General features: G+C 55.3%; 1 protein-coding gene across 4 annotated transcripts in view; it reads left to right on the top strand.

Moving 5' to 3' along the window:
• Positions 1-15,515, top strand: part of MAPKAPK3 (MAPK activated protein kinase 3) — a 28,483-nt gene extending 12,968 nt beyond the window's left edge. For 3 of the 4 annotated variants that reach the window (XM_021686865.2, XM_021686866.2, XM_021686864.1), the window contains 9 exons: positions 5,890-6,029; positions 7,617-7,681; positions 8,148-8,227; positions 10,091-10,214; positions 11,414-11,489; positions 11,823-11,947; positions 12,625-12,710; positions 12,979-13,059; positions 13,741-15,515. In XM_021686865.2, coding sequence (XP_021542540.1) covers positions 5,890-6,029; positions 7,617-7,681; positions 8,148-8,227; positions 10,091-10,214; positions 11,414-11,489; positions 11,823-11,947; positions 12,625-12,710; positions 12,979-13,059; positions 13,741-13,893 — 930 coding nt within the window. In that variant the 3' untranslated portion in view covers positions 13,894-15,515. Of the gene's footprint in view, positions 1-5,889; positions 6,030-7,600; positions 7,682-8,147; positions 8,228-10,090; positions 10,215-11,413; positions 11,490-11,822; positions 11,948-12,624; positions 12,711-12,978; positions 13,060-13,740 lie in introns of all 4 variants that reach the window. The other variant, XM_021686867.2, reaches the window with a different exon arrangement.
• The last annotated feature ends 10,322 nt before the right edge of the window (positions 15,516-25,837 follow it).

The raw sequence follows: 25,837 nt of genomic DNA, 5'->3' as shown, positions 1-25,837 counted from the left end.
TTTCCTTCTTTGCCAAGACTCCCAGGAAGCTCAGAATTAAAAGATGTCCTCAATTATAGTTACGAGCTTACATGGGTTTCTGGTACATTTTATTTTTCTCTGTATTCTAAAGAGAATCTGACGTTTTTTGTTTTAGTCATGCTTTTAGGGTTATAAAATGCCTGAACTCCTGTTGTCAATGAGTAGAGCAGTGGAAATAATGAGACTTAGAGTGGCTCACTGGGCAGTGAGAGCACCTGGATGCCTGGCCTCCAGGAGGTTCTCTTTGCTGTAAGGATGATGTCTCTCAGGCTGTGGGTTGTCATGAAACCTGGAGTAAATATTTCTTAATTTGTTAGTGCTTCACTGATGGGAGAGATTGCAAGCCAGCTCTCTTCCCCCGGAAGGAGTGGGTGTTCCCACAGTGGCCACAGAGCAGCTTGGCCTGGGCTGCAGGTTAATTGGCTGGGAGTATGGAGGTTGGGTGAGGGGAGGCTGCCTGTCCAGGCTGGTGGCCTGGGGGCCTCCTGTGTGTGAGACAGATGGGGAGACTGTGAACACTTTTTACTTGAGAAGAGCCCGGCCCTGGGGTTAGCTGGATGTGGACACTAGATACATGGGTGAGCATAAGGGCCTGGGTAGGTGGCCCTTCTGGGGCTGGGAGGTGGCTGGAGTAGGGTGTTGGGGGCTTGTCCCAAAGCTGTGTCCTCACAGAGCCGCCACAGACATCCCAGTTCCATGTGATGCTCTAGGAAAGCGGATGGAGTGCTTTTACAGCTCTGGGCAATGTGAGGTGATGCAGGAGACAGGGCCTCAGTGGGAGAGGAGGTCTGGGTGGAGGGGTCTGGGCTTGGGCAAGGCGGTCACAGGGTGAGTAGTGGCAGCAAGACCGCCAGTCTTTCTTGGGCACCTCTCTGTGCCCAGTACTCTGGTAGGCACCGGAGAGAGAGAAAATATTGGATGAATGAATGGACAGATGGATGGGTCCCACTCTCTGGGGGTTCAGAGTCACTATTGCAGGGGTAGGAGACATGCATGCCCACGGCCCCCACCCCCATGCTCCCTATACCCATGCACCCCCAGGACACACCCCTATACCTGCCTGTATCCATGTTCCCGTGCCCCCCACCCCCTGCGCACCCACACCTGTGCACACGTTCATTCCAGAGCAGGTCTCCCGAGGCCTGTAGCGGTAGTTTTGGTTGGTGCCACCCCATCCTCTCATTTCCCCTCAGGGAGGGGTTGTCTGGACACTCTCTTAAAAGTCCCTTCTTCTCCTTGTTCAGTCTTGCCACACTCCGGCTTGGTGGCCCCAGGGCTGTGACTTCATCTTCCTGAACCTCTCTTTCCTCAGTCTGTAAACTGGGGTTGCCAGCCCCGCCCGGCTCACCTCACAGGGCAGTGCCAGCATTCCCATGAGATGAGGGGGGAGACTGTTTTGTAAACTGCAGATTGTTTTCCAGTCCAGTGTTGCTCTCGCTTTCCCCGCTCCTGGACTGGGGAGCTCCTCCACCCACATGTGAAGCCTGTTCTTGGGTGGGGCAGGATGCAGCATGCAGGGAGGGAGGGGGCCTGGCTAGTCCTGAGCCTCCCATTCTGCCTGGTGCTGCTGGCTGGGGGGCCCATGGGCCCCTCGGCCTCAACCTTTGTTGGGGTCCAATGGTGGGGTTGGCAGGGGTCTCGGCCATTCGGCTGTAGGCTCTGGGGGCAGCTTGGAGAATTTGTCAAAGGAGAGCGAGGGAGAAGGGAGAGGTTGAACCTGCTTCGTCAAAGCCTGAGGCTAGAGCAGTGTCGTTTGTTCAAAGAAATGTCATCTCAGATTCGATGTTCATCTAACTTCACTGGGGGCCCACACCTCAGTACAGCCAGGAGCCCCTCCCTTGGGAGAAAGCCAGGGTTCTGCCTCATGGGTGTGTGGGTACCTGCTGGGCGCTTCATGGAGCTGCCCGGGAACCATCACAGACCCTCAGCTTTGGTGGACCCCTAGGGGGCCCAGGGGACATGCGGTGGGAGTGAGGTTAGGGTGGGGTCTGCCAAATTGGCTCGTCAGAAGGCTATGCCATCTTCTTTTCTTCCCAGCTGTGACTGGGAACCAGGTGGCGCCCATCTGTTTCAGGAATTTGGATATGGGTCTGTGGAGCCTCAGGGACTGCTCCATGGGGGCGGTGATGGGGGAGGGGGGCTACAGTAGTTACTTTGCAAGGAGCCCCTGACCAGAGGTTTCTGTTCCTCCAATCTAGCTCAAGCACTGTAGCTCAACATTAGGGAAACAGAGGCCCAGAGAGGCAAAGGAGCCACCGAAGGTCACACTGAGAGTGAGAGTAGAATCTGAGCCTCCTATCTCCTAGCCCTGTGCTCATTTCCATGCCTGGGAAAATGGGGCTCTTGCTTGGGGACATCTTTTATGAAGCGTTGTGTGGACTCATGTACCTGTGTGAATGAAGCCAACGAATTGCCATTTATAGCAATGGCCTTGTGGGCTGGAGCAGTCAGGATGGGCTCCTTGGGAGAGGAGGTAAAGTCTGGTTCACCAGGGAGGGTGGGTGAGGTGGAGTGGGGAGCAAGTTCGGCCAGGTTGTCATGTCTCTCGTTGTTGAGCCTTCCTAGGTCTTCCTCAATTTAATCTTATTCTGTCCTCATGATAGGTTGTGTTTCTTCCTCTTAACCCCACTTCATAGATTTGTTCCATAAATCTACAAATATTACATCAGCCAGTGCTCTGTGCCAGGTCCAGTACTGGGACCCAGGGATGACCAGGCAGGCTGGCGGTGCCCTTGCCCTTCCTTTGTCTCTCTGGGCCTCTGTTTCCCTCCAGTCTGGCTGGGGCACCAGCCACGTGATCTGGGACCAGTTAGTTCCCCTTGCTGTGCCTCCATTTCTCAGCTAAGGAACGGGGATAATGAAGCCCCTTGCTCCTAATATTTATAAAGTGCTCAGAACAGAGCCAAGTACGTTGAAAGTGCAATACTTATATGCGTGTGTTTGTTTAAAGAGTTATCAAAGGAACACTAATTGTAGGTTGTGAGCCGGCGCTGCACAGGAGGGAGGTAAAAAGGGCGATGATGCGGGAGCTCGCTGGGAAGCTGGAAGTGTTTCTGTCTTGCTGGGGGTGTGGGTCACGGCGGGGTGTGCAGCTGTCAAAACTCATTGAGCTGGACTCTTGAGACGTGTGCATTTAACTGTACGTGAAGTGTACCTCAACCAACAACACACACAAACACACACACACACGCATATATATATGAAGAAGAGTTGAAGGGAGAATGAGGGATCCTTGAGGTCCTCTTCAGTCAGGGTGGTCAGGGAGGGCTTCTGAGAGGAGGTGATACTGGGGGGACTCCTGGAAGAGGAGAAGGCTCTGGCTATGGAGAAGGCAGATGAGGAAACTGAGGCTTAGGAGGTTTGGGGCCACACTCAGGGCCAACCTGAGGGATCAAGAGTGACAGCCCAGGAGGTTTCTTGGCAGCTGGGCCTGGGCTCTGGCCCCTGTGATCTCCCCTGCCGGGAGGCCAGTGGGGACATTTACTGTGTTTTCTGGGGGCAGCCCTCTCCCCACCCCTGTGCCTGTTCTTAGGGTCTTGGCACTCAGAAAAGGACAATTTTAATCCATGTGGGAAATGGGTTCCTGAATATGGACTAAGTCGGGTGGGGGGCATTCGGAGGTTCCAGCTCAGGGCAGCTCCACCTGCTTCTCCACCTCAGCAAAGACAGGGCCCAGGCCCAGGCCATAAGGCCTTTGGGGCCCTCCTTGGCCATACACTCCCCTCCTCCTCTCCCTCCCACACCTTCCTTCTAGCACCATGTCCACCCTCCCACCCTTTGTTTGTTCAGGAGCCCGGTGTTTTCTGTCGGCCCTAGCCAGGAACCTGCAGGCCAACCTGCCCTGATTTGCCCTAAAGCTGCCTTCAGTCTGGTGGGAGGTATAGAGGCAAAAACCCTAGAGGGGAGGTGCTGGGAGGTCTTTCCAGAGGAGGGGACATCTGAACTGAGCCCAGAAGCTTCCTCAAAAAGAGGGCGTTGACCCAATGGAGAAGGAGAAGGGCAAGAGTGTACGTGGAATAGGCAGAGTGAGGGCTGTTCAGGTCAGCAAGTACATCATTCTGACAAGAATGGGAAGAGCTGGGGGCAAGGGATAGCAGGCAATGAGAGCAAGACAAGCCTGAAGGCCAGGGGAGGAGGTAGCCATTATTTGGAGGAATGGGGGTGGGGATTTAAAGAGTGGGGACAAGGATAGGTGGGGCTTGGGACCCCACTGGGAGGTTTCCAGCTGTGTACTTGGGAGTTTTTGAGAGGAGAGAGAGGACTCGGGTGTAGGGGTGAGATGCCAGGAGCAGGGCGGAGTGAGGAGGGGATCCAGGAGCCAGCCTGGAGAGTCAGGCCAGACTGGGGAGGAGATGGCAGGGGGGCAGGGAGAAGTGTAGGGAGGCCATGCAGAAAAGGGTGCAGAAGAGACAGAGCAGGGAGGGAGGATGGTGCATCTTGGGTCCTGTGGCTAAAGACTGGGGGACCCCTGGCTAGAGCCACAGTGGGGGTGAGCTGGTGTGGTGAGTGGGGGTGACTGAGCCCCTGCCCCCAGCACCGTGAGCAAGAACCTGGTGCTCAGGAGCTGTGTGGTCACGGAGCTGAGGATGTTCTGGGAGGCAAGGGCAGCATGAGCAAGGGACTCATGGTTTCCAGGCTGGGAGTCTATCCACAGCAGCCTCTATGCACACCCCCGTCCTGGACTGCTTAATGGAGCAGGGACCCCCAAAACTGGTGGAGGGACTTGCCCGGCTTCTTTCACCCCCAGGCTAGGGTCAAGGTGAGCAGCTCCAGAGATGGAGGAATAGCCACGGGGCAGCAGATGCGAGAACCTGCTGACTTCCTCCGTGCCTCAGTCTGCCTCTGTCTAGAGAGCTTGGTCCCAGAGTCTGCCCCACACAGTGCCCTGGCAGAGGGGAAACCATCCTGCAGACGAGGAGACCAAGGCCAGGAATGGCCCAGGGTCCTGTGGGGGCTGAGCAAGATGAAGCTGCTCTGAGCCCCAGGCTTGAGTTCTGACCCTGGTCCTCAACCCTGATCAACTAGAAAACAAACGGGGCGGGGTCTCAGGTGAGCAGCACTGTGGGAGGATGGCTTGTCCTGCTGTCCGCATTCTGGACCACCTCACCCTGCATGCTGACTTTTCCTCCCCTACACCTCCTCCTCTGAGCAGGACCTCCGGGGCCTTGCTCGTTTCTGGTGATTGGCCTTCTGGTTGGCGGCCCTAGCCTAGGGCTGAGTTAACCTGAGCAGGGCTCCTGATGCCCGCGCACCCGCTGCGTGCCTTGCCGTGATGCATCCTGTGGGGATGGCTCCGTTATGACTCCATTTTACGGAGTTGTGGGCTGTGGCTTGGAGCTGTGAATGTTCACCTGAGGTCATATTGAGTCACTGGAGGAATTCAGCCCCAAACCCAGGCCTCACCCGACCAGGCTGTCACCTCCTTCAGCTAGGGTCCCTCCTGCCCCCAGACTCTACCTCTGGGTCTACAACTCTTATGCCATCCCATTGGAAAAATGCAGTTCCAGGGATGTGTGGCCCCTGGCCTGGGGTCTCACATCTGATGTGTGATTTGTCTACAAAGCCCGCGCAACTGCCACTTGACTTGCAGCCCCTAAGAAGGGAGGCAGGGCTTCTGTAAGCAGCCTCTGAGCCTTTCCAATTGTCAGCCACCTCCCAGGGCTTTCTTGTGGTCATTGGACCACAAGTCAGAGAGACCTGGATTGGAATCCTCATTTTGCCCTCCATAAGCTGGGCAAGCTTGGGCAGGTCGCAGGCCTCTCTGAGCTTACATATTCTTGTCTGCCACGTGAGGGCGGTGACGCTAGTGGGGGGCTGCTGGGGAAGTGGGCTGTGTGCCTCATGCTGTCTGTGCCTACCTGCCCTCAGCTCCTGTATGACAGCCCCAAGGCCCGGCAGGAGGTGGACCACCACTGGCAGACCTCGGGGGGCCCTCACATTGTGCGCATCCTGGACGTGTATGAGAACATGCACCATGGCAAGCGCTGTCTCCTCATCGTCATGGAGTGGTATGCTGGCCCACCCTGTGTCGGGGCCTCATCGGTACTCCTGTGGCCCCCAGGCTCCCACCCTTCTTCTAGGGGCCCTCTCTGCTCTCAAGATAGCAGCTGCGGGAGGCCCCCCAGCCCCTGAGGAGTAATGGAGGGCAGTTGCAGGCCTTGCCCATGGAGCTGTGCAGCTGGCCACAAGGCCGTTCTGTCCGTGTGGGAAGGGAACTCCAGGGGCTCCAATATGGCCTCCGTGGGTGTGCTGTCACTCTGTGAGGAGGGGCTGGAAGAGGGGTCAGAGAAGGCAGCCGAGCCCTGAGCGTGTGATGCTGGGCAAGGCCCTGCTCCTCTCTATGCCTCAGTCTCCCCCGCTGAACAAGAGAGGGTGGGACAGGGGTGCCTGGGTGGCTCAGTCGTTAAGCGTCTGCCTTCGGCTCAGGTCATGATCCCAGGGTGCTGGGATCGAGCCCCGAATCGGGCTCCCTGCTCAGCGGGAAGCCTGCTTCTCCCTCTCCCTCTGCCCCTGCTTGTGTTGCCTCTCTCCCTATGTTTCTCTCTCTGTCAAATAAATAAATAAAATCTTTAAAAAAAAAAAAAAAAAAAGAGAGGATGGGACAGAGTGTCCATGCCCCAAGGAGTTCTATGAATTCATAACACCTTGTCAGAGATGGACTGTCCATGGCTTTGAGATGGAGGCTTCAAAGCCTCCTACCTTGGGAGGAGCAGGACACACACTGTCACCTCCACCTTCTCCTTCCTACCTGGGTTTGGGCTCCCGTGGTCCCAGGAGACCACGGGGTAATCCAGGAGCCAGCGGCCTCTTCTACCTTGGGCTTCTCCCAACAGCACTGTGGCTCAGCCCTAGCCTTCCTCAGATGCTGGGTCTCGTGTCTGGACCTCAAGCTCCTCCCCATCCACCTTTAAGCAGCCCTCATCCTATAGGTTAGCAGCCCTTGAGTCAGATTTGAGGTTCAGATCCTGGCTCTACCACCAACTAACTGTGTGATTTTGGGTAGCTCTTAACCTCTCTGAATTTCTGTAACTGCCACATAAGACGTGGAGGAAGATGTTAACGTGCTATTCGCCCTGTACCTGACTCCATTCTCAGGGCTCCACGCGTACTGCTTACTCAATTTGCACAACTCTGTGACACTGGTGCTCTAAATCCCATTTTACAAAGGAGGAAGCTGAGGCGCAGAGAGGTAAAGGGACCAGGCCAGGGTCACATAGCGCTGTAGGTGTTCAGCAAACAGTGGTGATGATGATGACAATTGACATCTCCTCCCTTATTTGAGGGAACTGAGACTTGGATGAGGGTTGGGCTGCCCAAGGCTCAGCCAGGTGGGGGCAGCCCCGTGGGAATACAAGGCCCGCCCCCCCCCCCCGATGATCTGAGGACCTGAGCCTACCCTAGTTCTAAGAGTCCAGATCGACCCACCCAAGCTGATGGCCTCCAATGCACCAGGTTCTGCAGGGCACAGGGAGGCTGCCCGTAACCATTTCCCAAGGGCAGGGTGGCCGGGCCTAAGCTCTGGGCCCATGATTCAGGCCAGGAGCAGGCTGACACCTGATTCAGGGGGCCCTGCTTCTAGTCACTTTCTCTTCTAGCATGGAAGGTGGTGAGCTCTTCAGCCGGATTCAGGAGCGTGGCGACCAGGCTTTCACCGAGAGAGGTAGGTGTGTGCAGCAGGACCAGAGGGGGCATTTGGACTGAGACGGGCTGCACAGAGTTGCTGTGTGATGCTGGGCAAGGCCCTGCTCCTCTCTATGCCTCAGTCTCCCCCACTGAACAAGAGAGGATGGGACAGAGTGTCCATACCCCAAGGAGTTCTATGAGTTCATAACACCTTGTCAGAGATGGACTGTCCATGGCCTTGGGATGGAGGCTTCAAAGCCTCTTGGTACCAACCAACACTTGAGCTGGGAAGAGGTGGCCCAGGCCTGAGGAAAGAGGTCCAGGTGGGCTGCGACATCCCCAGAGGAAATTAGGATGACTGGGGTGGGGGTATAGGATGGGTCCTGGGTAGCAGGACTGCTCTCACCATCTTGTGCTGTTCCAGGGGGGATGATTGGGTGGAAGCCCCAGGCTACCCGACCTTGGCCTGGCATCACTGGCCCTTCCTCTGTCTGTGTCTGCAGAAGCTGCAGAGATCATGCGGGATATCGGCACTGCCATCCAGTTCCTGCACAGCCAGAACATCGCCCACCGAGATGTCAAGGTGAGGCTCAAGGTTAGGGGACCAGAGAAGGGAGTACACAACCCCCAGTGGCTCCCAGCACCCACTAGATGGAGGCAAGTTTCCTTGATTGGCATTCAAGGCCTCTGTCCCCTAGCCCAGACTGCTCTTCTCAGCCACTTCTCCCATGGTTCCAGCATACTCATCCTGCCCTAGCCAGATGGGTCTCCTTGTTTCTTTCAAACACTGTGTAATCCCAATAGGCTTTAGAACAACTGAGTGCCTACCTCAAGTCAGTAGGCCCTGACAAGCATCTTGTTTAATCCTTACATAACCCTGTGGGATCATTGCCATTACCCATTCTACAGATGAGGAAAACAAGTCTCAGAGAGATTGTGTCTTGCCTAAGCCTGCGCAGACGCCACACCGGTATTCATTCATTCATTCTTTCAGCGAGGATTTTTTTTATTTTAAAGATTTATTTATTTATTTGAGAGAGAGAGAGGGTGAGGGGGTGGGCGGAGGGAGACAATCCTTCAAGCAGACTCCCCGCTGAGCACGGAGCCATCCCAGGAGCCTGAGATCATGGCCTGAGCTGAAATCAAGAGTCAAAGGCTCAACCGACTGAGCCACCTAGGCACCCCCAATGCCAGCATTTTCAGGGAAAGAAGCCGTTAGCTGGGAGGCAAGGAGGAACGAGCAGAGGTAGTCCCAGTTCCTGGGCCTGCTTGCCCTTTCAGTGGATGGGCTTCAGACATGTTCTGGAGGCTCAGCTCTCCAAATGTCCTGTGTAGGGAGGGCTGGGTCCTAGAGGTCATCAGGACCAGATGGGGAAAACGCGACCCGTGTGAGGCGCCCCACGTGCATACGCACGTACGTGCCAGCCACCATAGAGCAGAATCTGCGAGTCCTGAGCCCGCTGCCCCAGGCCTGGAGCGTTACCCTGAGGCCTGTTTCGTCCTGAGACTGGGCCGAGAGTTGCTGAGGGCCCAGCTGCGGCATCAGGTTCCTCCTCTGGCTGAGTACCACCAGCCCGTTTATCCCTTGATTCTGGGTACACGTGGAGCCACGACAAACTCACGTTCTGAACCCTTGCTTTATTTTGGCCCTGCCTTCCTTTTTTTCCCCAAGGAGAGAACAGTCTTCTGTAGAGGTGACTCCCTTGTATAGACTAAATGTGCTTTCCTGTTTTCACCCCAGTCCAAGGTCGGATAATCTCAAATAGAACCAGAGAAAAGGCTTTCACTGGCCCCAAACTGGAACTCCATCCAACACCCTGTCCTTCTACCCCAGCTCTGCTTGAGGGTCCCCCCTTTCCTCCATGGCCTTAGGTCCTACCCATTCATTAAAAACCAGCTTCAGGGCTGCCTCCTCCATGCAGACCTCCTCACTGTCCTCTCCTCTTAGGCCTCTCTGTGCTTTGCAACCAGGAAGAACTGCTTCTGTGCAGTGCCTGGGGCCTGAGGGGCAGGGGCCTTCTCCCCGAGTGGCCTCAGGTGGGCTGCCCTGCTGCCTTGTTCTGGGTTGGGTACCGGACAAGTGCTTGGCAACATGAGCTGCCTACCTTGCCTGGAACCCTCATTTTGGTGTTTCATGACAGCATCACCAACTCAGGCTCTGAAGTTCCTACTCCTGGGCTCTCTGTGGTACTTAGCTCTTCTCAGCTTTGGCTGAACACCTGCCTCTGTTTCCCTTCTGCGAAAGGAGGCATCACCTCCCAGCCACCTTGGTCTTCTCCATATTTGACCTACATTGTTGGTGACCAAGGCCCAGGTCTTTTTAATGAGATGGAGCTGGTTCCTCCTGAATTGATTGGGCTGAAGGAAGTCTGCCTGAAGATCATCTTGGGAACTCTTCCCCACCTGGTGCCTAACTTCAGACCAATGCTTTATCTTCCTGGCCCAGCCTGAAAACCTGCTCTACACGTCCAAGGAGAAAGATGCAGTACTCAAGCTCACCGACTTTGGCTTTGCCAAGGAGACCACCCAAAATGCCCTGCAGACACCCTGCTACACTCCCTATTACGTGGGTGAGTCCTTGGGACGTGGTTTGTACGTCCCTACCCCCACTGGACCCTGTTGCCATGTGGGGCAGCCCGTGGGTTGCAGAAGCCAAAGGGTTAAAGCCCAGTAAGGAGGGAGGGAGGGATTCTGTCTTCGTGGAGGCGGTGACGTGGGGGGCCGGAGGCTGCAAAAATATTCTCCCAAACTTCAGCTTCTGCTTTTGAAAATAGATCCAGGAAAATTCTGGCTGTGGCCTGTGAGCTGAATGACATCACAGCAGCTCTAAATATATACGTGATAAAAGGCTGCCATCAGCTTGGGACGGAGCCCAACCGCGGTTGTTTTTCTCCAGTTTTTATCTTTCTGGGATTCATATTCAGAAAGTAGGCAGGCCTTTCCTATTACATTAGAAGGATACAGGGCACCAGCCCCTTGTCTCCAGGGCGAGGGTCCCTTAGGCCAGGGCAGGGATAGGACTTGGGGGTGTCACATACCCATGCTTCCTTCCTTGGAGAAGCTCCTTGCTCCCTTATGAGCAGGTAGCCCAGATCTGGAAAAGCCCCTGCTGAAGGTGCTCCTTATCCGAGAGGGGTGATGACTCGCATTACAGAGGGTCTTTCCCCTCAGGGGAGACCTTCCAGGAGAGCTGCTTAAGGAGTGGGGAGCCCCCAAACAGCCGAAATGGTATCCTGTTTACCAGGACGTGTTTTGCAGTATTTTGGCTCAGAAATCTTCTGGCTTACCCATCTCATTGCACAGGTGGGAAGAACAAGGCCCCATGGGATGGTAGCCAAGCTGAAAGCAGAAACCAGAGCCCTGCCCTGGCCCCTCCTTGCCCGTGGGCTAGGATGTGCATTCAGGGGGACGAGGGACACGGGGCTGCTGGGGGGAGGAGGCCCTCTTGCCTATGGCAGGACCCCACCAAATCCCAGACTGGCCTTCCTCCCTTTCCTCCCTCCCCAAAGGCCGATAGCGGCCCAAAGAAGCTAGGAGGCTATCATTCCTTACAGCCCAGCCTAAAAGTGGGTTTATTTTTTCTGGGAGCTGTGTTTCCTCCCCCAACTTCACACATATGCTGCCTTCCCAGAAGGTGCCAGACACCAGTCTGCTTTGCCCCGCCCCCCAACCCAGGTACCTGCTCCCCACCTTGCTCAGGCTTCAGGCTCCTGTCTGGGCTCCAAGACCCTTGGGGCTGAGAGCCCTCCTGTGCCCTCTGCCCTGGTAGCTCCTGAGGTCTTGGGTCCAGAGAAGTACGACAAATCGTGTGACATGTGGTCCCTGGGCGTCATCATGTACATCCTGTGAGTAACACGGCCTCTGCCTCCTATACCACCGCCCCCTGCTACCCCCAGTACCGCTTCTGCCTCCTCTCCCCCAACCCTTGGTGAGGGGCTTGAGTGGGTCATTCTTCATGTAGGCTGGGGACACCCCTCTTTCAGGGTGCCTGAAGGTCTCTCCTTGCCAAGGGCAGATGGCGTTCCTAGGATGAGCCCAGAGTCCAGAGGGCTGGTCTTCTTGCCCAGGTGGCTACCTTGGTGGCTGCCTGTCTTCCCAGTCAGGGATTCGGGGAGGAGAATGGGTCCACCCTGGCGCTGCCCTTACACCTGTGCCGAATGACCTCCACTCTCTCCCAGCCTGTGTGGCTTCCCGCCCTTCTACTCCAACACGGGCCAGGCCATCTCCCCAGGGATGAAGAGGCGGATCCGCCTAGGCCAGTATGGCTTCCCCAATCCTGAGTGGTCGGAGGTTTCTGAAGATGGTGAGTGAACCTCTCTGCCCCAGCTTGCTCTGCTGGACCCCATTAGCCTTCATTCTGGGACCTACCACGTTGGTGTCAAAGCAACCTGTGTTCAAATCCTGGGTGTGTGACATCCCACATCCCATCTCCCAGCTGGGGACCCTAGGCAAGTCACCCAAACTTTCTTTTTTTTTTTTTTTTTAAAGATTTCATTTATGTATTTGACAGAGAGAGACACAGCGATAGAGGGAACACAAGCAGGGGGACTGGGAGAGGGAGAAGCAGGCTTCCCGCTGAGCAGAGAGCCCGATGCAGGGCTCGATCCCAGGACCCTGGGATCATGACCTGAGCCGAAGGCAGACGCTTAACGACTGAGCCACCCAGGCGCCCCAAGTCACCCAAACTTTCTGAACCTCAGTTTCTATATCTCCTGAATGGGCTCAAAACTTGCCTCCTCAAAACATCCTCTAACTCCTACCCCTTCTTAGTATTTCCCTTTTGGGGACCACAGACAAATTTGCCCTGTACCCATTCTCCATGGCTGCTTAACGAGTTACCCCCGAACACGTGGTGGCTTAAAACAAGAAACAGTTGTTAGCTCACTGTTTCTGTGGGTTAGGAATTCGGGAGCCCATGCAGAACAGGGGCGACTGGCTCTGAGGAACTCTGCAGCCTCCCCACTCCCCTGTCTTCCCCAGCCAAGCAGCTGATCCGCCTCCTACTGAAGACAGACCCCACAGAGAGGCTGACCATCACACAGTTCATGAACCATCCCTGGATCAATGTGAGTGCCTCCTTGTCCTGTGGCGGGCAGGGTGGCAAGCTGGAGGGGGGCTGTGGGCAGGAGGGTGGTGGCTCCGGAGGCCCTGGTGCAGGCCACAGATACGCAGCAGGACCCCGCCGAGAGCCTGACTTTGCCCCTGCTCCAGTCCAGCTCCTTCACCTCCCTGAGCCTTGCTTCCCATATCTGAGACCAGGAGAGAGGGTGGGGCCGGGGAGCCAGGGCCGTCTCCGGTGCCTGTTCTAATCCAAGGGTTTGGGGCTCCTTCCAGCAATCAATGGTGGTGCCACAGACCCCACTCCACACGGCCCGCGTGCTGCAGGAGGATAGAGACCACTGGGATGAGGTCAAGGTGGGTGGACGCTGTTGCTGTCTCAGTCTCCCAGGATTTGGGGAAAAGGGACTCCAGGGTGGTGGCTACCAAGAGCCTGGGTCATCATCCCCTCCCCTGGGGTGAGAGCCCAGGGTGTCACAGACTGCACCAGGGGTCCAGCTGGGGCACCCAGAGCACTGGGCCGCACTACTGCATTCAGGGTGGTGCTCCTGGCTCACTGGGACTCGGGGTCGGGGGCTCAGTGAAGGAAGGGGCTTTGGCCATAACCCCCCTTACAATCTACATCTGGGAGGGTGGTCAGCCTGGTTTCAGCATAGGGGACAGCAGCTCAGAGCCCCAGGCACCCCAGGCCCAATCTTCAGGCTTTAGTGCCCTGTGTGCCCCACAAATTGGTGTCCCCTGCAGACCTGTGGTTCTTAGCAGGTGACATTGGTCCAGGTCCCTGACCTACTTACCCTAGGTGTGGTCACAGGGAGTCACTATACTTTCTGTGCCTTGGTGGATAAGCTCAGTGTCCACCCCAGAGCACTACAGTGTGGATTAGGGGACCCAAGGGGATGGCCCAGTGCTAGGCGCGCAGTGGGCGCTCAGGCAGCAGAGCTGTTGCCGCCCTCGTTGACATTAGTAAGGGGCTGGAGGTAGGAGGGTGATGGCTCTTGAGGCCAGTCGGTCCTGACCTCCACGGACATCTGTCACCAGGAGGAGATGACCAGTGCCCTGGCAACCATGCGTGTGGACTACGACCAGGTGCAGATCAAGGACCTGAAGACCTCTAACAACCGACTGCTCAACAAGCGGAGAAAGAAGCAGGCAGGCGGTTCCTCAGCCTCCCAGGGCTGCAACAACCAGTAGCACGTCGGGCCTTGGATGAGGGCCTTGGATGGGCCGGGCCTCTCAGCCTGGGGACAGACAGGAGCGTGCTGTCGCCCCGGGTCACTGTTTTTAACAAAAGGATCATTTTGTTGTGTTTTAATTTGTCACTTAGAACTTCAGGATAGGGGACCGTGACTCCAAACCTCCTTAGAGAGGGAGCCCTGGAGTTAGGGAGCCACCTGCCCCAGCTGCAGCGCCTTTGGCCAGAGCAGCCTGAGTGAGACGTAGCTCTGTTGGGCACGCTGGGGCAGGGCTTTAGACTTCTAGGCCACCGGCAGTTGTGGCGGGCTTCCCTCCTCCCTTGGAGACACCCCCCTGTAGGGTGGACAGATGGGCCTGGCCCTGGGAAAGGCATCTGGCCATGGGTTACCATGGTGACCAGGGACCGGCTTGCTGTCTGTGAATGCTGAGTGAGAGAGCAAGGGAGGGAGAAGGGGCAATGGGGGTCTGCCTCTGCGTCCTTGGGGCGGCTGGTCTCCTTCACACTGCTCCACCCTCTCAGGCTCCCTCCCTTTGGTCTCCTGAGGCCCACGGTCAGTTTGCCTGCCTCGCTGGGTGGTCCAGCCCTATCTTGCTGCAACCCCATCCCACAGGGCCCCTGGAGCGCCCTCCCCGCAGAGTCCCTGGGCCTAGTGATGCTGTTACTACCCCTTACCCAAAGAGTGGCCTCTCATCTCAGGGGAGGGTGGGAGGTATTTTTAACCCTTTTCTACTTTGGAAAATGTCACTGTGACAAAAGCCAGTACAGTTCTCTTGCTCCTACCCACTCACCGGTTCCCAGGCAGGAAAGCTTCTCTGTAATGGTTCATCCTCCACCTTGTCCTGGTTGATGGCAGGGGCTGCCTCCTCGTGGACTTTTGTGAGAGTGGATGGCTGGGGGCAGGACCCAGGGGCTCCCCATTAATCAGGGGTCTCTTTCTACACTCTGGGTCAGACTCCAGGCAGTGGAGGGCTACTGAGTGATGCTTAGAAGGTCTGGTTCTGGGTCCCAGCTTTGGCCTGAGTCGGAACAGAGAGGATCCCTTCCTTGCTGGTCTAAGCTTACCCGGTCCCACGGCTGCCCCGGGTAGCCTCAGGGTTCTCAGTGCCTGATATGGGCCCGACAGGTGCCTGACACCCAGCCTGGTCCCTGACCTCTCTCTCGCTGGCTGGGAAACCCTAGCCCACATCAGATAGGAAAACACTGCTGGGTTTTACATGTAGATAGTAATAAACACCATTTTGGCATTTCCTCCTGGTTCCTGGGTGTCTCTGTCTACACGAGTGGACAAACGTGGCCCAAGGGCAGCTGCTCACACCTACTAGTGATCCCCCCCTTAGGCCTAGTAAGCATGCGGGCTGGCCCCAGGGCCACTGTGGCCTTGCCGGGCGTGGACAGGTCAGACAGAGAGGCAGACGCATGGCAGCTTCCTCATGCCACCAGCTATGGGGCGCCCGGCACACCGTGTGTGTGACACCCACCCCCGGGCCCCGCGTGCGCCAGCGTCTGCCCACAGCGGCCACCCCCAGCTGCATGCCAGCCTGCTGAAGGGCGGGCGGAGAGCCTGCTGCAGCGCTGAGCTATTTTCAGAAGCTGCCAGATTTCGTTTGGCAGTGAGAATATCGGGGGGGGGGGGGGGGGGGGGCGGGACGCTGGAGACTGTCTTTTGACTATTCCTGCAGTAGAGCACCTACAGCCTTCGGGAGCCCTTGCGGGCAGCCTCGAGGTGGGGCCTGACTGTGGCATATTCCCTCAGCTCCTATCTTGAAACCTCCCAGTTTCCCAAGAGCTCAACTAGCACCTGCAGCTCTCCCTCCACCTCCTGTCCCCTCAAGGCGTGGGGGAAGGGGTGGAGATGGTAGAAGGCAGGGAGAAGCCAGCACTCCTGAGATGCGGGCTGCTTCCTAGCTTGGCAACCTTGGACAAGTCCCCCAGCTTTCCCACCTCAATTTCCTCAACTGCGATGGGGCGGTAGTGCCCACCCTAGGGAGTCATCTGGGGGATCCAGGCAGAGGATGCGTGTGAGGTGCCTATCCAGGTGCCTGGTGCATGGCTCGTGCCCAGGACCCATTTGCCACCCCAGCATCCTTAGCCATCAGGAAGGAGAGAAGTACCTGAAGTTGCTAGAGGGAAAAGCAACCCCGCCCCAGATCTATCTCTGGGACTTTCCACCCCCCAAAGTCAGGCATTCGCCACCCATGGGGTTTTACTCCCAAGGGCCTGCTCTCCAGAGCAGCATCACCCGGGTTTCCTGAACCTCGGGCAAAGCCTTGGGCTTCAAGGAGGGTGGCCTACGCTTCTGAAGGGCCCCTGGGCCCCCCAGATGAATTCTGGGGACCTCGTGGAGCCTGTGGTTCAGACCAACCCTCGCCATGTACTCTGCCCAGTGCAATACTGGCCAGATGCAGAGGCAGACTGTCTAGTCACAGAGCTGCAGACAGACTCCCTCGCTGGGCCCTGAGCACCCACGGTGCTTGAGCCCCCGCGCTGGGTGCGAGGAAAGCAGCAGGGAAAGCTGCACGCAGGGCTCTCACCTCAGGGAGTTCACTCTCCTCCGGGAGAAGGACAAAACAGCAAACAAATGCTACCAAATCTCAGGCTCGAAATGGTCTATGGAGGAAGGGCGTGGCTTAAGAAGGAGGTGTCACAGGGCCTTTTAAGCCAAAGAGGGAACTGATGCAGCTCAGTGGCTGGGGAGGGTGTCTGATAGTTTATAGGACTGAAGGCAGAACTGCAGGGACCTGGACCAGAGCCTTGGGGACAGAAGGACTCTACACCCCTCAGCTCTGCCTGTCTGTGCTTCTCCCTGGGGCTGATCTTGATCTTCTGCCTGCACCGCCTTCTCACATCCAAGACCGCGGCTTCCGCAGTTCCAGCAGGGAGGCATCTGCCAGGGGCCTACACCCCAGACCCAGGGAGGGATTCTAATACTTGGCCCATCGCTGTTGTGGGGAAGGGGAGGTGGCTAGCTTGGTGGGGGTGCAGCAGAGGGAGTTAGAAAAGGAGAGGGTTGGAAGGATTGCTCCCATATCTGCCATGTCTGCTCGGCCACTTCCAAGAGCTGAAGAGACGTGGGGTCCCCTGATCTCTGGCATCAGGTACAGCTCTCATAAGCCAGGGTGAGGAGGCTGGGTGCCTGGCCAAGTCACACTATTTGGGCCTCAGTGTGGCTATCTGTGAAATAGGAGCAAACCCCTGACAATCAGATGGAATTAGGTGAACCCCAAAAAGCTGTGTGGCCACTTGTTCTCAAGTGTTCCCAGCCTGTTCCGACACAGGCATTTACTTGGCCACCATGCTGGCGTCCCTGGAAGTTTTCAATAAAGCATCCACGAGAGGTGTATTCACATGTGTGCACGAGTGAGTGCACGTGTGTGTGTGTGTGTGTATGTATGTATGTGTGACATTGCTTCCCAGTGCTTCCCAGGGATGCTCCCCTGACCCAGCTGACAGCAGAGTTCTCTGTCTTGCAAACCTGGTGCTGGCTAGCTTCCAGCAGCCTAGCTCATTGCTATTCCACACCAGCCCCTCTCTGTCCTCGATTCAGCCCCTCCACCGCAGTGCCAGAATTGAACCTGGAATGCAGGCTGCCGCAACCTCTGCAGGGGGCTCAGTGCTCCCAGGCCTGCTGGAAACTCTCTCTCTCTCTGGGAGGTGTGGGGAGGGGGCCTAGGCCCTGGGATAGCCGTCTCCAGACCTAAGTTCCTTGGGCTGAGCCTTTGCATCTCTAGTGGGTCCTTGCAGCTGCCTTTAAACCCAGCAGGGTAAAATTATTCCCTTTGTCCTACTGGGCACCCAACGTATTCACCCCTTGGAATCAAAGGCAGGAAAGGGTCTGGAAAGTCCACCTCCCTCCCTGAGGGTGGGGTGGGGTGGGGTTATTTAGCTTAGAGCCAGGATATCTGAGCTTTGGTTTACATGAGGATTTGGGCAAAGCCGTTCCACTTTTTTTTTTTTTTTTTTTAAAGATTTTATTTATTTATTTGAGAGAGAGAATGAGATAGAGAGAGAGAGCATGAGACAGGGGAGGGTCAGAGGGAGAAGCAGACTCCCTGCTGAGCAGGGAGCCCGATGCGGGACTCGATCCTGGGACTCCAGGATCATGACCTGAGCCGAAGGCAGTCGCTCAACCAACTGAGCCACCCAGGCGCCCATTGGGCAAAGCCGTTCCACTTTTTGAGGTTCCCCATCCTCATCAGTAAAATGAGACATTGATCAAGCAGGGCCAGATCCTTCCGGCACCCTGGGCAGACATGCTGCCACCAGTGGAAGGTTTTCTTACCCCTTAAATGGGAGTAATCCTCACAAGGGTGGGCAAGGCTGTGGAAAAGGGGAGGGGGCAGCCAAGTCCAAAGGGCATGGTCAGCAATGTTGCCCAAGTGTCTGCTAGGCGACATGCCAATGTGCCAAGACTCTGCTAGTCCTGCCTTTTCTCTGTTTCCCATGACCAGGAGAAAGCAGCTGGAGGCTCAGGGAACCAGTTTCCCAGGGCTCAGAGCATTTTGTCAAGGCAGGTTAATTGGGGTGTGGGGCCACCTGCTGGTCACCCGAGTGAGCATTCAGTAGATGCCTACTGTGTACCAGAGCCTGAGGGAGCCATGGTCCTGCCTGGGTGGAGGGGGAGGCCACATTCATCGCGATGAATAGCTACTGTTATTAAATGCCTACTGTGTGCCAGGATGGTGCTGGGACTTTACATGGACCATCTCAGTCCTCACATTCCCGTCTTACAGATGGAGAAACTGAGCCCCAAGCTCTCAGCCACTGCCCTCTCTGCTGGAGAAGGTCAGAGGGGACGACCATGGAAGGATTACCAGAACGCGGTGACATGTGAATTTGAAGGGCAAGTCAGATTTGGAAAGACAAAGATTTAGGGAAAGGGCATTCCAGCTGGCAGGTAGAGGGGGAGGCAAAGTGAGGAGGCAGGAATGGGCTCGACCTGCGTGAAGAACAGAGAACAAGTAGGTTTAATGGGTGAGAGGCAGCCATGGCAAGGAGATCTCTCAGTTTTTCATCCCATCTCCTACAGGAAGGCAGAGTGGGGACCCCAGGGGTGAGGCAGTGGACACCTGGTAGCCTCTCCCTCTTAGCACTCGCAGGGCACTCTCGTGTCTTCCCCCCTCCCTGCGTCCATATGCGTCTCCCCTAGAGATACACCCCATGTTTGATGCTAGTTTGTCAACCTGTCCACCTCCTTTTGCTGCCGGGGTACTTCCAGGTGGTTCCCATGTTGCTTGTCAGGGGCCAGATCTTTTCACACCTACTCCCCAGGTCTTCAGGATGTGGTAGAAGAGTCCTAGGGCCCTCCACCCCTGCTTCCAACAGAGTTATTTCGTGTATTGGAGTTTCTTCTGAGATTTGAACAAGAGTTTATATGCTTAAAAAATTTTATGGACCATTGAACTAGACACGTAACAAACAATATTTATATCAGATCCTGCAGGTAGGCATTATGATCCCATTTTACAGATTGGAAACCAAGGTTCAGAGTGGCTGAATGGCTTGCCGAGGTCCATGACTGGGCTCTGACGTGGCAAACGGACTTCAAGATTGTCCTTTCTCCACTCTCCCTGCCCTTAGAGAGTCCAGACTCCACGGGGACAGGCAGCGAGCAGCTGCCTGCACTGTCTGGTGGGCTGCAACCAGGCGCTGAGGAGGAGCAGAGGTGACTGGTGATCATGGCTCTTGGAGGCAGGCTTACTTTCCTCTTTCTTGTGGGGAGTTCAGAGAAAGTTAGGACAAAGAGGAAGTGATGGGGATGAGGAGGCATTGGGGAGCCTACCTTATCCCCAAATACCTGCTCCTGTGGAAGGGGCAGTGAGGATAAATCCGCCCCCCGCCACCCCAGCCTTCATCTTTGTTCACAGCAAGCCAATCAACTCTCAGACCTGGCCAGGATTCTCTGTAGGAACTCGGTGAGTTCTTCAGCCACCCCATGGAGCAGCCCCGTGTGGAGACCCTCCCCAGTACCTTCACTTCCAGCTGATGGGACTTTGATTCATGGGCCGTGTCTCCCTATCTGGGCTGCTGGGGCTGCATGGAAGGTCTCAGGGCCCACCAAGAAAAGGTAAGGTGGGTGAGAGGGCTGGGCTTTCCAGCTCTGGGCTCAGGCTTCCAGTCACATTTTGAGCCCATGTTTTGAGCACCTAGAGTGTGCCAGGAATGTCTCATACAAGATCTCCTTTACATTTCTTTCCTTCCAATAGCCCTCCTAGGCAGAGGTTATGCCCAGCTTGCAGACAAAGTCACTGAGGCTTGAGCAGCACCAGGATAGAGTGCCCAGGTTCCTATATGTGGTATGTGGCAGGGCCAGGTCTGAACCTGGAAGTATGGGGCTCTATATTCCTCTCCCTAAGAGGAAGGCTGTCCCTGTCCAAAGAGTCCCAAACCCAGCTGACCGCTTCCCTGACCTGGCCTGGCTGGAGGTGCCACAAAGGTGCCCTTCTTTCCCCTGGTCTTCTCTGCCCCCGGCTGCCAGAGGAAGGGCTCTTGGGGGTGACCTCCCATGCCTTCTAACCCCTGAACCTGGAAAGGGAACGCCAGTCCCCTCTCAGGATGGTTTAAGGTCAGGGCACCTCCCTGAGGATGAGAGAGAAGTTGGGCTGCGTCACACAGCCTGGGGTCTCCTCCCAGCTCTGTTCGGTGACCTTGGACAACTCCCTTAATTTCACGGAACCCATCTTCTCATTAGAACATGTGGACAAGTGACACCTGTCCTCTGGACTGTGAGACTGTGCAAGGGGAGGCACAGAGCTCTGTAGAGCTCTCAGCATGTTTCAGGTCCTGAGAAATGTCCTCACACGAGAGACTGTGGGGTCTGATGGTGTCCAGGAAAGTGTGTTGAGTTTCAAGCTAAAAGCCTTTAGAAAGCAGGCTGTCTTGCTGGGAGAAGCTGCAGTCAGAGCTCCTGTCTGATTGAGCTGCCCACCTGCCCTTGGGGCCTCTCTCTCACTCCGAAGGTTCCTGTCAGGCCAGGGCCTAGTGGATTGTGCAGAGGGACTGGCCCGGGCTGTGGTGGGAGACAGGTGAGGTAGAGGAGGCTCTGAGTAATGGCAACCAGGCAGGTCCAGAGAACTCCTCCTCATGGGGTCATGAAGGGGTCCTGTGGGACATAACACTGGTCACTACACCAGCCAGATGAGGGGATGAGCTGACTCAGAGTGTCTAATGCGGGCAAGCCTCTCTGGGCTATTGGGAGGGGCATGCTAAGCAGTTGGAACTCCTTCTTTAATGACAGAGCTCATAGCCAAAGTGGGGTGACAGACAGAGATAGGAAGGTCAGGGAAGGTCTCTGAGAAGGGGACACTCAGCTGAGGATGAATGACAAGGAATTGGTTGTAAGAAGAGCAGGAGGAAAGGCATCCCAAAAAGAGAATAGCAAGTGCAAAGGCCCTGGGGCTCAAAAGACTGTCAAGTATCTGAGGAGCAAAAGTGAGCACAATATGCCTAGAGAGTGCTGGTCTAGTTCAGCCTCCCTTAGACACAAGTGGGTGTGTGGGCAGCCTTATGGAGCACCAGGAAATAGAAATTTTGGAGGTGTCTTTCTCTAGGTTCTGCCACTGACCATCCAGAATAGGGTCTGGCGCAGGGTTCAGGACAGTTTAGACAGATCTGAATCAGCCCTCCCTGGGCCCTTGACTCTATAAATAGAACATCAGCTCCTGAGACAGCTTTAACATCTAATTGTTGGCAATAAATTGAGTCCACTAAAGTGTGGATATAAAGCTTGCTGGGGTTGTTAACATCAGAAAAGCCAGCAGCCGAGTCTGTTTCCACACAGATTAGATGCAGTAAGATATAATTTCTCTCTGGAGGCAGATGCTACAGAGATAGGGTGCGGCTCCTGGGCCCAGGAGACAGGGCTTGATTCCTGTTAATGAGCTCCTGTAACTGGGATTCACTCTTATTGGAGTTATGTCACTGCTCAGATGGGAGATCCTGGGGTGGGGGGTGTGCAGAGATTCTCAGCAGTAGTCGCTTACCATAATCTCAGCCAGGGGAAGAAAATGCCCTCCTCTCTCCAGACCATGAGTCAGTGCAGGCCACCAGCCTGGGCTGGGAACAAGGCCAAGGGATGAGGGGACCCCAAGGTATTCTTCCCAGGACAGGCACCCCACCCTCCCATGCCTGCCCTTTAGGGCTTGACCCTGGAAGATTTTCTTCTTTCTGTTGCTCTTGAGGTCAGGTGGGTTTTCTCAGTTAATTCTGTGGAATAAATCCTACCCACATGAAGCTGGGAGGGCTGCCTGGAGGTGACAAAGGTGGAGTGGGTAGGAGGAGGTTTAGGAGAAGGGCAGGCAGCCAGGTTCTGTCCTCTGGGAAGAAGGAGGTCAGAGGTCAGCTGGCTCATCCAATGCCACACAGAAGTTAGTAGCGAAGCTGTGAACAAAGGAAGGCTCCCTGGAAATGGCCATAAAGTTGGGGGTGCAGAGGAGAGCATCAGGATGGGAGGAGCTTAGAAGAGCTTGTGGGTTCCAGCTTCAGGGCTTCTCAGAGTCCGATTATCTGGAGGGCAGGTGGTGCCTCTTCTCATTTCTCCGTGTGCCCTCCTGGATGGGCCAAACCCAGCCCTCCAAGGATGGAAGTGGATCCAGGGCCAGTGAAAGTCAACACAGGTGTGGTTCAGACACGGTTTGGAGAGAAGTTCTAGGTTAGATCCGAGAAGGTCAGAGCTGGAAAGTGCCTTACTGTACTTAATTCCCATTTGATAAATGAGAAAGTTGAGGCTCACAGGCCAGCCTCTCAGCCTAGGTGCTACCCCCACACTGCTACCCCTGCCTGTCCACTGGTTTGCCCAGGGGCCCTTCCCTGGCCTCAGAGGTCTCTCTCTCGGCCCTCTGGGCTCTCGCCTCCTGCAGAGCTCTTTTCCCCTTTCACTTGCTCCTAATAGGACTTTGTCAGCGACTTGCTTGGGGTTTCCGTGGCTTTTACTTAGGCTTCCCTTCCAGGGGCCTTCAGGTGAGGGGAGTGTCAGTGCTTGGCACTGGGAGCAGGGGTACAGGGCTCTGCCAGGGGCATGCAGAGAGGGGCAGGTGTGTGGGGAGGCTGGTCCTGGGGGCACCAGGTTGCTCTGGCCTAGGAGCCTGGAGGCCTAAAGGGGTGGGGGGGGCTTCCCTGTGCAGATTCTGCTGGAGCCCAGGGGGCTTCTTTGAGTCTGAGACCTCTGGCTCCTGAGCTGGCTGCTGACGTCCCCCTCTCTGCCACTCCAAGGACTGGGACTGCCTGAAGGCTGGACATGTAAGCAATTTCCAGCTGTGCCTTGGGAACAGAGAGAGCTGCAGCTATAGAAATGTTGGAAGCTGTGGCCTGTTTGATCTGGAGTCCTGGCTTTGGGGCTGAAGGTGGGACTGCTCCCTGCAGGCTCCTTCAAGGTGGAGGCTCCAGAGAAGAGAACCTGCCTCAGCCTGGATGGCACCTACATTTATGACTAGCTCCTTGAGTGACCCTGCTACTCAGCTTGGTTTGGGGACCTTGACCCCAGCTGGCCACCCCTAGTGCTCTCTCACTGGCCAGTGGTTGCCAGCACCGAGGGCCACTGTCATGTTCCCCACTGCTCAAGAGGCCCTTGGGATTCTCTCTGCATCTGGGCAAGAGACCCCCGATGTGGGCCACATCCTTGAGGTGGACGGGGGTGGGGGTGAGGGGAAAGCCTCCCTTCCTGCCCTCTCCCCCAAAGTATCTTCCACAGCTTCCACACTTCTCCCTGTGGATGTCACAGGGCTAGGTCCAGCACTGCCTATTCCAGGTTCTGCAGGAGGTTGAAGGCCAACCCCTCACAGACTGGCCACTGCTCTTTCCTGTTATAGAGAAGGGGTTTGGTGTCAGGAAACACCTGGAGCTTGTGGCTAGCTGCCATGTGTGATCTTGGGCAAGCCTCTTTCCCTCTCTGGAATCTTAGTTTTCTTGCCCATAAGATGTCCACAAGGATGCTCCACAGGGTTCTTGAGAGGATTCGATGTGAGAACGTAGGAGAAAACACCATAATCACAGAGTCTGCTGCTCCAAGAGTTGAGATAGTCCAACTCAACAGGACGGAGCTGGGGGCTCTGGACTCTTTCTAGAGTGGGGAGGAGAGAAGGGTCTGGAGGGGAGGTGGCAACTGATCTGACGAGAGGGCCAGGGCAGCTAGGAATCCAGAGGCCCCTATGCCTTGCCAAGAGTTCTGCAGTGCAGACACTGAGGGTGATGTGCCATTTACCCAGAAGGGCTTCTAATAGCCAAAGCTTGGGGTCCAGGGAGCCAGGAGAAAACAGTGTTGGGAGCCAGCCTGGAGGAAGGAGAGAGTAGAGGGAGGGAGCAGGAGATGGATTCCTCTTCTCCAAAGACTACACGTGAACCTGAGTTCTCCCTCAGGCCTTGGGTGTTGGAGAGTCAGTCTCTCACATCCTGCCCACAGGACCAGTTGACAGGGATGAGAAAGTTTCAGATTGGTGAGGGCCAAGGACCACCTCCAAAGCACAAGACAAACCCTGAGGGTACCAGCTGGTTCTGGCCCAAGGAGGGAAAGCCTTTGGCCCCAGGATATAGCCCACTACCTGGCAGTCTTGGTCCATCTCCTAGAGGACAGATCCATACCCACTCCTGCTCTCCAAGGTCAAATTTTTTTTTTTTTTAAGATTTTATTTATTTATTTGTCGGAGAGAGAGCAAGCGAGAGAGTGAGCGAGAGAGCACACAAGCAGGGGGAAATGGCAGGCAGAGGGAGAAGCAGGCTCCCCTCTGAGCAGGGAGCCTGATCCGGGGCTTGATCCCAGCATCCTGGGATCATGAGCTGAGCTGAAGGCAGCCGTTTAACCGACTGAGCCACCTAGGTGTCCCCAAGGTCAGATTTCTGAGCCCAGAAGTCAAGACCTGGGTTGACCTGATGAATGAAGGAGGTCAAATACATGCTCTATGTTCCCAGGCCTGATGTATCTAACCCTCCAGAGCACATCTGAGGTGGAGCTATGGAAACGTCCACACCTCAGTTCCCATGAGGAGTAGCATTGGGTCTGTGATGGGCTCTAAGAACAGTCCATAGGTTTGTCAGTTGGCCACAGCTATGGTTAAACAAGTAGTTTCCAAAGTTTGTTTCTGCATTATAATTTATATAAAGTAAAATCTTAAGTGTAAAGGTAAATAATTTTATTTTATTTTAAAATATATATTTATTAAATTATTATATTAATTTTAATAGTATTTTTAAGGACATACACATTTTTTCCTATTTTTCCAAGAAGTTTACTTTTTTAAAAATAATTTTCAAAAATCTGAGTATAGTTGGGGAGCCTGGGTGGCTCAGTTGGTTAAGTGTCCAACTCTTGATTTCAGCTCAGGTCATGATCTCAGGGTCGTGATATTGAGCCCTGTGTCGGGCTCGTGCTAGGCATGGAGCCTGCTTAAGATTCTTTCTCTCCCACTCCCTCTGCCCCTCACCGTCTTCCCCCTTCGCTCTCTAAAAAAAAAAAAATTGCATATAGTTGACATACAATGTCACATTAGTTTCAGGTGTACAACATAGTGATTCAACTTCTATGTACATTATGCTGTGCTCACCACAAGCATCGTCACCATCTGTCACCATACAACGCTGTTACAGTACCATTGACTATATCCCTTATGCTGTGCCTTTTATTCCTGTCACTTACTTATTCCATAAGAGGAAGCCTGTATCTCCCACTCCCCTTCACCAATTTTGCCCATCCTCCCATCCCCTTTGTCTCTGGCAACCATCAGTTTCTTCTCTGGATTTATAGGTCTGATTTTCCTAAGTTAGATCATTTTAATCTAATGCATATACTCACGTTACCAGGATCCCAGTCAGGATATAGGACATTTCCATCACCTCAGAAAGTGCCCAATAACCACCCCCATCACAGATGCTGATCTGATTTCTATCACCATAGATAAGTGTTGCCTATTCTAGAAGTTTCATATAAGTTATACAAGTAGGTAAGCATGTAGC

The sequence above is a fragment of the Neomonachus schauinslandi genome, chromosome 1, assembly GCF_002201575.2.
Source record: "Neomonachus schauinslandi chromosome 1, ASM220157v2, whole genome shotgun sequence".
In the NCBI taxonomy this organism is placed as follows: Eukaryota; Metazoa; Chordata; class Mammalia; order Carnivora; family Phocidae; genus Neomonachus; species Neomonachus schauinslandi.
Note: the sequence above shows the minus strand (reverse complement) of the source record. Positions and strands in the feature narration are given on the sequence as shown.